General features: G+C 40.6%; 1 protein-coding gene across 1 annotated transcript in view; it reads right to left on the bottom strand.

The window, feature by feature from the left end:
• Positions 1 to 1,330: 1,330 nt before the first annotated feature.
• The window catches only part of LOC119661108 (phospholipase A1-like), a 58,373-nt gene continuing 47,023 nt past the window's right edge, over positions 1,331 to 12,680 (bottom strand). The window contains exons 5-9 of the mRNA XM_038070304.1: positions 2,884 to 3,010; positions 2,633 to 2,824; positions 2,079 to 2,292; positions 1,948 to 2,010; positions 1,331 to 1,376 (exon numbers count right to left, since the gene is read on the bottom strand). Coding sequence (XP_037926232.1) covers positions 1,346 to 1,376; positions 1,948 to 2,010; positions 2,079 to 2,292; positions 2,633 to 2,824; positions 2,884 to 3,010 — 627 coding nt within the window. The 3' untranslated portion in view covers positions 1,331 to 1,345. The remainder of the gene's footprint in view (positions 1,377 to 1,947; positions 2,011 to 2,078; positions 2,293 to 2,632; positions 2,825 to 2,883; positions 3,011 to 12,680) is intronic.

Genomic DNA, 12,680 nt, shown 5'->3' with positions numbered 1-12,680 from the left:
TACGGCGGTCGGCATAAACCTGACATATGTGACCAACTTGACATCCCATTGTCACTAGGATTTTGAGAATGCCATTGAATCGTTCAATGAAAATATTATAATTACAGCCAGAAAAAGGTCACTTTTCCCAGAATGAAGGTGTTTAGGAGCGAAAGTCCAGATCAATGCATTTAACGACTCATTGCTATTCTAGGTCTCTGCTCCTAAACATCTGTTCAAGAGATCATCTCGTGACAAATCTTCGTAGATTGGTTTGATGACTGTTTGAACTTCTTCAGTCAAAGGTGCCTTCTCGTGGTGGAAACTATCCAGTTCTCCTTTAGCTTCCGCTTTGCGCCATTTGCACCAACTGTCCTCGCCTGCTGGATAATTTTGACGCTGAGGATTTTCGTCTGTAGAACATTTATGGAAGAAAGTTGCCCAAATTTCTTGCTTCATTCCTTCTATCGAATTTGCGTGTCGACGAATAGCTAGCCCAAAAAATGTAATGAGGTCGTTAATAACCTTATCAGTAGGTTTTCCAGCCCCTTTTCCACCAATGCCTTTGTGATTCTTCTTTGCATTTCGAAACCGCGTTCCCATTCTTTTCTCGACATGTCCTACGCATTCCTTTTTTACTACTACGTATATTTTATTATTTGCAGAAATTCGCAGAAATATCTGAGAAAACTCCACCAAAATCCAATATACAATATACAAAACTTGTTGCAATTGGAACATCCATGTTCATGCTTGCTAAAAGTTGCTTTGCTGATGTTGATGCGAAGTCCTTTTTCTTCTCTGGTAAGTATCGATTCCCATAAAATACTCGTTTTTTAGTGCGAGCATGACGTTGAACGTTAAAGCGATCTCCCTTCGTACGATCCATTTAAAAAAATCACTGAACACACAAACGGCACAATACTTACAACAAAATATAACTGAGTATAGCTTGAAAGCCTTTCAGTGCTCACTCTAGACTGGATTATCCTTTTTATTCCAAACAGCAAATAAGTTTCGACAATTGATTGGTGTTCCGTCTTTTTCTATTTATACCTGTGTTCGAATTTATAAGGCTCAGATAAAAAACTAACAGGTAAAAAAGGATTCGATGCTCTTTTTCATCGAGTACTCTAGCCGCGGCTGCAAACTCTTTACCTGTTTAACACTGTAATTTCTGAACGACTCGGAATATCGGAAAATCCCTTTGCCCACATATTCTCCACTATATATAGATACAATTCATGCAAAAAAATCGATTTCTCCAACCCGACACACGGGATCCCCCCTTAAGGTATAATTTTCTGAAAGGATTTCTTTTAGGGAAAATTGTTTACCATGGAGTCAGCCTTCTTCAATTTTGGAATTAACCATGATGCAATATGAACTCCCTTTTGCTGAAATCAATACGAATAATTAAATTAGTTTGTGAAAATGCTTCGCAACACATTGAATAAAATTCAATATACATAAGCTCAGACTACTCGCATCTCCTGAAGACTCATATAAGCCCCACAAAACCCTGCTATGCGATCTACAAAATTATAGGCAGTCTTGCCAGTATATCTTCTAATTTTTTGAAGCCACCTATATATATGCAAGCGCATTGATACGTACAGACTTTTAGGGGATCATAACTACAAAACTTTGGAATTGTAGATTTTAAATCCCAGCCAGATTAGTGCCATCAACTTCAGCTATTACCAAGCATAATTATCGTAAACCTGAAGTTATACTATATTAGAATGAGGAGATATTTGAATAAATAAACTTTATTCTTAAAAAGCAGACTTAACTAAATAAGCTTAAACCTAGGTCTAGATTAAGCAAAATCTATTAACAAAAAACTATAAAGCGCAAACAATCTCAAATATTACACTTACATACATATCATAAAGCACAACAAGACTTAACACTAGTTTTATCTAAACTTAAGCTAATTTAATTGATACTGAAATGTATATTTACTATCTATCCGTGAATGGACAGTGTTTTGCGTAGTCGACTTCCAAACAGTAGATGCCACGAAGGCTGAAAATTAAAAACGTTCGATAGAAGACAGGTCCAGAGAAAGCTTAGAAGATTATATTGCCACTTACTTGTCTGAAGCGTCGTTTCCCATTTTGTATTCTTTTAAAAATCCTTTATATTTATTTGGACTATATTTCCGATGCATTACTTGAACGGGTAGCTTATTCGGCCCATCTAGTCCCACACATCCACCCGGACACGGTATGCCCAGAAACTTTTTGTGCTTGAAAATTGCATTGGCCAAGTAGCAGACGCTCAAGAAGTGACTGCAACGCGATCGCTCTAGAAAAAGATACCGAAATCTTAGTCTGAAAGTCAGATTTCCATATGGAATTCAAGTTCTCATACCGCCTAGTAGGCCTTCTAATGAGTAAACATAAATAATTGTATTCGAAACTTGACTAAAATTAAGTTAATTATTCACGAATAGTGGTTTTACCGGGTTCATCGAATGCATGGGTAAATACAGTACAGTGAACAAAGATTTGAAATTGAAATTTGCAATTTGAATTCTAATTCATGATGTAGTACATTTGTTCACAATAAAATAAACAGGAAATTCTGTTTAAAGCTACGCGTATTGATTGTCCGATATCATTGGGGATTGAATATCCATACTCACTGATAGCATGTCCTTTGCAGTACGGTTGATATCGTCCGCCATTTATGCAATAGTTTAGATGACCAGGATTATCCATTTGTCCTAGATATCCAGCGTTTGTATGAATAATTTGTACATGAGTCGCATCTTCCTCGCTTAGCCGAAAAGCCTTTGATTGTACTCGTTCAATAAGCGGTCGCGCTGGATCTAATCCTGGAAAACATTCAATAATCAAATTGTATGCTAGTAGGCATCGTTATTACAAAGCAAACCTATAATTCTGAACTGTCGTTTGGTTAGGTGATTAGACATCATTCCACAAATATGAGCCCCGAGGGAATGCCCTACACATGTGACTGTCTCCCGTGACGCGCCGTGGTAGGTGAGATAGGAATAAATCTGAAAATAATTTGAATTAATGTAACTGGGGGGGAGATAAGAAGGATCTGATTGAGTTTGTGATTTAAGTCGCTTAACAGGTTGCTGGAAAAGAGCACGATATCACGATATCAATAATAACTTCGAAAAGGATTAAGCAGTTTTGTTATAAACAGCTTATCCAACCAATCCTCATTTTCGATTTCATTTTCTGGTCCGATTGCTGCCCTCTTTCTTTTGTCACTGCTCCAGCATTTTTAAAACGAAGACCGCTTCAAAATCATTTCCAACCTGGTCCTTTACGAGTCCTGCTAAACCCCACTTATCGATGCCTTCCTTGCCCGTCATGTCCTCAACTTCCTGGTGAGGCGTCAATCCCATCCCAATCCTCTTGTCTCCAAAGCCATACAAATCGAGATAATAACCTTCTTCGGACTCACCTATTTCCCCGGATCCTCTTATCTCTCCAATCACATAACCGTGTTTTTGATCCACAAGGTAGAGTAGTGTTCTACACAGGCAAATACTCCGACTCCCAATTTTTTAAACCTACCCATCATTAGCGCCCCTCCTGGCTTCTGATTCCCATCCCTCCCCCGCATGTCACCCATCCTGCCCCATTCCCTCTTTCTTCCTCGCCCCACCCTTTTTTAAATATGCTCAACGAATGGAGGTTTTTTCGACTTTTCTTCAAAAATTACCTGTAAATATTTTTCTCATATATTTCTCTAGTGATAAATTAGGCTAGGCTTCATGATATACCTTTGATTAAGTTTAACTGTTAAGGTAGTCCCTAAGTTAGTTATAAGTTTATATTCGTCTAATTAGGCAATAAAAAATGGTTATTTTTCGCAAAATGGTTGTTTTTAGCACGACATCAATAACCTCGTCTTTCTTGCGATTTTCTTTTATCTTTCAAAAAGCCAGTGCATCATTGAGGAAGCGCGAGCTGTAAATCTAGCGGTACAAATCCACGTTAATTGAGGATCAGCCTTTCGCTTTTGTGCCTTGTGTTCAAATTTAAGTTGCATCATGCATGTTTGTATTTATCTTTGTGCTTGTCCTGCTGCTGTATGCTTGTCACTTCCATTAAATATGATGATAATGAGACTGGAGTAAAGTTGCTGTGTCCGCGGTTTTCTGACATGTCATTCGTCTTTTCTAGAGGCAATCTTAGAAGGAAATTTAATAATATGTAAAATTTTTCTTCTTTTCTCCCATTTCAATACCCCCGAGGCTTTTCCAATATACTCGTCTCAATTCCGTAATGCCCACTCCGACATTCACTTATATCAACCATTTGATATTTTACAATTAATAATTTCAAAAATCCTACCACCTATTCCAAAAACTGTAAAAGTAATTTTTGAAAAAAAAAATATCAGTTTGCATATAATGATAATTCTCTAATATTGTATGACCGGGCATAAAGGAATATAGATTTTGAAGATAAAGTTGCCTAGGTCACATATTACTGGATGCTGCCTTAACGTTTTGTTTTTGGATTAGGCGACTGTAAATGTGATTTGTAGTGAGAAAATTTTGAATTTGAAGTCCAAGGTTGAGGTCAGTGACAGCGAAAGTAAGCGACAACGAGACCGATTGATTAAGTTGGCAGCTGATCAGCTGGACACGGAAAGATTATTTTCGTCTCTCAAGAAAGGAAGTTCGATTTTGGTTTTTGGAAATTAAAGACGCTTGGCTTTTGTGAATAAGTGCTCTCTAGAGCGGAGTTTGATAAGCAAAAGTATTTGTGAAACATTAGAGAAAAAAGAGATTAAGTTAATGATGTTGTTCGCAATGTGCAGTGTGACCAGAAAAGAGGGGTCCTAGCTTGGGGATTGGCAATTGTGCAGTTTTCATGGGGATTCCGGATGAGACTCAGGGTATAATATACGACTGGCTTATGTGAACATTAGTAAATCATACAGCGAGGGACCTTGAACAGTGTTTATATTTCTGGAGGCTTGACGCCTCATTCGGCCCGTCATCGTCGACTCAGAAGTTCTTCATCGATAAAATTTTGTTTGTCAAGAGCAAGCAAGTGACAGCACAGACTGCTGGTCCACCTGTAGCCCAACCCAACACAGCCAGGTACACAGCTGGCCACCGGTGCAATTCCGAAAAAGTCACCGATGTTATCTTGCTCCTGCACGTCCTCAACGCTGCAGCCTCCTTCCTCTGCAGACTACAAATTGCAACACAATTGCCCTACGTTTTAGCCCCGTCGCCGACGCAGCTCCAGCGACCCTGGGATAGAGATGGCTTCCCCACCAAAACTAGCTTGTTGTTTCCAGGCATGGTAACTCGCTAGTAAATTTAAGGGCACCCCTCCTGCCTCGCCGATCAAAGTAACTGGTTCTATGTTCATTGTCGGTCTATTTTATCAAAATGTAAGGGGTTCAAGAAGGAAGCTGGGGACCTCCTATCCAACCTCGTTGGCTCAACAGCATCATGTAATTTGTATTTCTGAAACCTGAGTTGCTGATAATATACTTAACTCTGAGCTCCTCGAAGGGTATTTCATTACCCGCTGCGACAGGAATCGCCCTGGGTCATGTAAGTTCATTGGTGGTGGAGTCATAATTGCAATTAAAGATCAACTCCGCGTCGCACTCGTCTTTTCCTTCTCTGGCCCACCATAGGATTGTGTTGACGTTTGTATCTCTCCGCCTAATGCTCACTAGTTTGTTATATCTTGTATCACGTTCCCTGTGCTAGCCCTTGCCAAACGACAAAGGACAAGAATTGAAGCCAAGGCTGTAAATGTGTTTTTTCAAGAAACCTAAACTTGATGGAATAGGTATAGGAGATTAATGATCAGTTAAGATTTTACTGCAACAAATCATATTCAACTTCTTGCGTTTTTCTCGAAACTGCCTATTGAGAATCTGCTGCCACCATAGCCCAAAATCTACCCAATGAAAATTCTTTGAATTTTTCACAACTTACTCAGAACATATTTCTACGGTCCGCAAACTGGGATAGTGGCGATTCATTCAGTAGCTTTTTTATTCCTTAAAGAAGCCTAAAAGAAACCAAAATTCACAAAAAAAGAAGTTCAAAGGGACACCAAAAATTTAGCTTTTAATAATCCTAGTTTGAAGTTTGTAGTTAAGTTCGCACTTTAAAATGCCTTTTACCTTTTTTCTTTGAGATGATCGCAGCGCCCTCTAGCGTGGCAGCGGTAAAACACCTTTTTTGGAGATGGGTGTATAAATGTCTCTGTATTTCAATAATGATCTATGGTATTGGGCTGGAAAAGTTATTACCCGTGCTGAAGATATTAATAAATATATGGTGAAAAAATCGTATTTGTATCGTTATCCAGTTCTTCAAAAAAAAAAAAATTCCAAAAAACGAAAAAAGGGCCTTCACACGGGATGACCCCCTTTAAAGTCGGTTCACTGTCCGTCCTTTTGTTTGTCACACGCACTTTTTTCTCAGAAATAGTTGCACTTATTGATCCACAATTTAGTAGTAAGATTGAAAGTGTGAACTCCGACAAATGTAGTGGAAGTTAAAGGGGGCCATCCCGTATGAAGGCCGTTTTTTTTCGCTTTTTTTATAAATTTTTTGTGAAGAACTGGATAAAGATACAAATACAAATTTTTCACCGTAGATTTATTAATATCTTGAGCGCGCAAAGTAGTCCAGCCCGATCGCATAGTTCGTTTTTGAAATACAGAGCAATTTATATACCCATCTCCAAAAAAAGATGTCTTTCTGCTGCCACGCTAGAGGGCGCTGCGATTATCTTAAAGAAAAAAAGTAAACGGCATTTTAATGTACAGACTTAACAGTCCGCAACCTAGGATTATTAAAAAATATTAAAAGCTTTTTGGTGCCTTGTTAAACTTTTTTTTGTGAATTTTGGTGTTTTCTCACGGCTTCTTCAATGAATTCGTGAAAATTTCAAAGAATTTGGTTGGATGGATTTTGCGCTATGGTGGCAGCCGATTTTCAACATGCAGTTTCGAGAAAAACGCATTTAAAAAGTAGAATGCGATTTTTAGTCATAAAACCTTAACTGACCATTAGTCTGTTATACCTATTCCATAAACCTTAGGTTTCTTGAAGAAGCACATTTACAACCTTGGCTTCAATTCTTGTCCTTTTAGTGAAGTTATTCGAACATCATTCGGACCAATAAATACCTGCTTTATTACGGCGATCGACATAAATCTAGTATGTGACTTATCACGTGTTTAACACTATAATATCCGAACTACTCCGAATATCAAAAAATCACTTTGCCCATATCCGACACACGGGATGACCCGCTTAAAGGATGCGAGTCCCGATGCATACAACCGGGGAAATGAATTTTTTCTTCAAATATAGCCACGTGAGGTATCAAATTAAAAGTCTCAATTAGTACATAGTTTATTAGGCAGGTCTAAGTTTTGACGCCTGTTGAAAGAGTAACCCAAAGTAACCCAAGTCAGAAAATTGAAAAAACTTACTATGATGTCTGTATACGGTATTTAATCAGCAAAATACACTGCGTCCGAAAATCCGATTAAATAAAGTTTCCAATAGAATTTCTGCATCCAAAGATATTAAACGCTGGTATTACATTGAAATGAATGATCCGACATACTCACGATATTCACACGAAACCCAAATATTCTTACATAAAAAGTTCGTAGAAACTTTCATACTTGAAGCGCTCAACTTTCGGTTTTCTGGGACAATGCAATTTGTATAGCATATAGCGATATCGGAGAAAATCGCAAAACCCATTTGCTTTCTTTCTATTGCATTTTCAATCTGATTCGTGATCTGGTGCACCTGTTGGTCAGCTGGCACAAGATTTCGAGTCGCAATGATGCCTTTCAAATAATTTGGCGGTATTTAGGAATTTCATTACTAGTCGATACTTCTAGTTGATTCCTTCCCTGACTTAGGGGTCGTTATAACTTCGGCTACTTTCCATTGTCAAGGAACGCATTAGGGAGTGCCATCGCCACATATTCAAGGAAGAGGATCTTGCCAGGAAGCCTCACCACAGGTTACTTGTTATATGTTCCTAGAGAATTCCTCTGTCCTCGGCGTGGTTATTTCCGGTTGTCCCCCCTTGTGGGAGCTCCATAGTGGTTGTGCTTGCGCCTATATTGCGGGCAGAGCCCCTTGTGGGCTCAAGTGTGGGGTTGCGCTGTACAACTCGAGGGCCGTACCATTTAGTGGAAACAATGATATTAGGTAGGCCTCGCATCTACTGGTATGAATGCTGAGCTTGCGATCTGCGAAAAAGGCCGTCAAATTATGTCTATGATGGCAGGCCCTCATTCTAAATTTCCAGAGTCTTCATTGTCGTGAAACATCTTTCGATCTGAACGATGTGTCGATTTTGCCAGATGTATCAACTTTATTAATCTCTTTTTGGCAATTCTTCCAATATTCTCCCTGTCATAGGAGGAGTAGATAGGAGCTTTATTACGGAGTACATTTGTTTTAATTTTTAACACCAGCTCATTCAATTTTTATTTTATTGGGTGGGTGGTCAACTTTTTGGACTGGGTTTATGGTTGCACCAATACGTTGTCTTCTCGTTATAGATAACGGACCTCGTCATCTTTCTTTAATCACCTTAATTTCCCCAGTGACATCTGCCATTCAATTCGTACTGGCCAAATAATAATAATAATCGTTGACGCAACAGTCCAATTGGATTTGTTAGAGCACTTCATTCAAGATCGTACCGGTACACTAAAGTACACTTGTAAGAGGCAATGTGGTCAGCATTACGCTCGCCCGAGATTATTGCCCTGATTTGACTCAGGCACTCATTTACAGCTGAGTCGACTGTTATCCGACATCAAATCACGATACAAATACCACTGCCCCCAGTGAGATTTGAGCCGCGACCTTCCGTACAATAGCTTTGTATTCTAACTCTCAGCTATCCGGATACACTTTAGTGTGATACTGACATCTGATCTTAGATTACAGTAAATTTTTACAAAAAAACTAGCTCTGGATTTATAGAAGGAGGCAAGCAAAATGGGGGGGGAGGGGGCAATACATTGAGGGTCTCGAAAGATTTGTATATCCAGGTAGCATTGTTTCTGCTGACGGTGATACCAAATTTGATGTCGCTTGAAGTCCGTCCTAGCAACGCTAAATCCACCTTCAACATTTTGTGCAATACCTGGAGATGCGATTATTTCAGGACCATCAGCCACATCAAGTTAAAGTTGTTCCGCGACATTGTTCTCTTTTTATTACTAAATCGCATGGGCGGTGATTAGTTAGTAGCTGCAAGTTTTCATTAATTCTACCCTCTTTCACTGTATACTTTGGTCTGAGACAATAACAACAACAACAAGAAATTCATCGGTGAATGGACCAATCACAGAGGCGGCAACTTCATTGGATAATAGTCGCCATGTAGGACGCCCTAGAACTAAGTAGCGCAGAACAATGGAAGAAAAGGACAACCTTCTCGTAAAGTCGTGGTTGAGTTGAAGCAAAGCGCCGGAAACTGAGGATATTTAACAATGGGTACATACCCGCTTTAACAACACCTACGCACGACCTCCATCGATTCCTGGCAATGCGCTTCAACTCAGACCATGGGTTTCAAAAAGTTTTACTCTTCCTGCGCTGTTCTATACCACAAGATTGTAGGACAATTCATACCGCCAGCTATTCTGGGATAGAGGGTTGCATTCCCTCGCAGTAGAGTTGTCACCTTTCCTTAATGTGTGGTATATCCACTGACACTTCCATATTTCCATCAATTCGTAGGCCTATTATTTACAAGAGGTAGAGGTAGTGTATTAGTGGCTGCTATGAGGAGTCTAATTAGCACTTTGGTGTGCCGTTTTGATGCTCCAAGCTCCCAAAACAATAATTGTTCAACCCGGCTCCAATCTTCAGAGACAGCTCTTAGCGTTTACGCGCGATTGGATCCCCGCCACTATACAACCAAAAATCCTCTATGATATCCCAAAGTATTGTCTACCTAGTAATCACTAGTAATGGCTCTAGGTAGAGCTGGGCACTTACAAAAAAAACGAATGAGGGTTTCTTCCTTCTTCCACCTTCCACCGACGAGCAAATGACCCCAGCGAGCCCAAAAGTTCTCGCGAACAATTTTTACTATTGAAGAATCAAATGATTGAATGCGATGAGCCTTTGGAATTTGTGAGTAGATTCCACACTTTACAGTCACCAGCCGGACGTCGACTGCAACCATCATGTCCTTGTTAACAGCGGAGTAGCGATTGGTTAATCCGTTGCCCCTTTCATTTCCCTGTATGACCGGGAACTTAGAGGAAGGTGACTTTGAGCGTACAGCCCAGGCTGCTCAGCACGTTCTCTCTCTGCCTCACTACACTATCAAAGAATATTCCCATACAGACCTTTCAGACCATTTTTGAGCTATCGGTGAAGAATAATATTTTATAACTCCGTAAATATCGCCGGTCTACCACCTGGTTTGAAAGCTCGGCACGCGTCGAGGTTAGTCTTTTATAAATATCCAGAGATTCCAATATACTTCGTCTAGGATGCTACCATGGCGTAGCGCTTCGATGGCCAGCATCTGGACTCACGGAGTTTGACAGTACTGTGACCTTCGAGATACTCAATATGGAGTTTGGGAGAAAAGGTAGTAGAAATACATTAAGCGCATCCGCTGGGCAAGATTCCAAAGTCTCAGTACCTACTGCAGATGCGGTTCTTTGGCCTGCGACCACAGTATAGAACCGTACGTTAGAATTAGACTAGCCACGGTTATGAACATCCAACGAGCCGTGCCCTGCCGGATAATCAATTTCTTCCCGAATGTCCTCCTGTAAGCGTAGAAAGCTGAGTGCTCAGAAGCTGTAGCTTCTCCCCCACCACACACACATACACACATAGTGGTAGAAGTCGCTCCAAGCACTCGGGCCTTTTGTTAGGTCCATTATACTATCCCCGGAGATCGTCTATTCAATGGCCTAATGTATACGGCGTCTGAGAAAATTCTCCAGAGGCTGAGAGTGCGCAGATCCTTCGTTGAAGAAAACCTTACCCAGGTATCTTCGTCTGAAATCTGAGAAATCTCACGCTGCCTGCACATATCCAAGATAACCATCCCATTTTTTCCATGTGGCAGTTTAAGTAGAATTGTCCCGTTAAAACCTTTACTAGGGTTTTCATATCCCACTTCTGAAAGGACAACAGTGCTCAGGCGGCCCCGACTGGGCAAATCCTTGCAATTTCATCCTTCCGAACAGACCTGACAGTGGATGGCCGGATTCCAAAAGCTGGCTCCGGATCCACCAGCACCAGCAGAGTCCGAACGCCCTGGCAACCACATCAGGAATGATTCGTTCATTCGGCTAAATTTCGGCACCACCTGCTAGCAACTTTATGCCGACTGACTTGAAATGTCGTTGCTGTTTAGTGCTGATAACGCTAACTGTCGGAACAGATTTGAATAGTGCGGCCGCACCATTTTGGTCGTATTTCAATGAAGTGGCATATATCTTCGCGTGGAATATGGTTATAATTTATCCGAGAGGTTATACCAGTCTCATAATTGGATTTAACAGGAACACCCCTGCGTCCGCTTCGTCTTCGATAACTGTAATCCCAAACAACTCGTGGCCATTTATTCACCATTGTTCTCTTTTGGTGATTACAATGGAGTATGTCTTTTCAAAGGTGAATCTAGAAACCATATGATAGGCCGGCATGTGAGCCACCTGATGTTTGCCAAGGAAATTCCAAGGGGACACATCGCCTTTCCACGCACCAATGGTATCAAGCATACATGTGTCATCAGCTGTTTTAAGTTTATCTCCAATGAATTGGTGCATGTTAAGGATAGCTTCGAGTGCCGTGGTCGGCGTAGTACTAATTGCTTCAGTAATACTTAGGCAACCGAGCTTTTGATCTGCGCCGCAGTAAAGTTCCGTGTCAGCCACCAGACGATGCATGTATACATCAAAAGGGGTTTTATTATTAATGTATACATCCAATTAATTCCTTTTTGGTGGAAGTCCTCACGTAGTCCTACAGCACCAAAACAATCTGCTGGACTTCTGGTATCTAGATATGGTGCTTCCACGTTAGCTTAGAATCGAAATGTACTCCTAAATACCTGACTGTGTGCACCCGTTGGATTCCCCCCTAAAAAGGGGATGTGTTAGATGGGGCACTAACCATCTTAGAGCATATAACTAGTAGAGTCTTCTTAGTATGCATTGTGAGTCCGTTATGGAGGCACTAACTGTGGGTTACGTGCAGAGTTGTATTTATGCGATCTCATACTGTGCCCGTAAAACTTGCCGGTAATTATTACTGATAGGTCGTCCGCGTGCGAAAACTTTGTGTCTTCCAGGAGCCATAGCGAGATGTCATTACCAAGAGCTGTTATGTTATGTTAGAAAGAACCAATACCCTTTGGGTATCCCCGAAAACACTAACTCAATATATGAATTTTTCTGATGGATGTTTGACCAGTATATGGATTTTTCTGCACTCCAGCATGTGAATGATCGAATGGCTAATATGGCGTTTTGCCATGTCATAAATCGCCGCGAACGATGCAGAATTGAAGATGCGTTCGGTGTCCATAAATGCGCCTAAGGACCTCGCCACTTGCCTTGGTGGTAAATAACTTTATCAAGTCATGAATGAGTATCCTACAGTTAGCATCCCTCACAGCACGATCGAAAGACTTACAACCATCAAC

Source organism: Hermetia illucens, chromosome 1 (genome assembly GCF_905115235.1).
Source record: "Hermetia illucens chromosome 1, iHerIll2.2.curated.20191125, whole genome shotgun sequence".
Taxonomy (NCBI): domain Eukaryota; kingdom Metazoa; phylum Arthropoda; class Insecta; order Diptera; family Stratiomyidae; genus Hermetia; species Hermetia illucens.
Note: the sequence above shows the minus strand (reverse complement) of the source record. Positions and strands in the feature narration are given on the sequence as shown.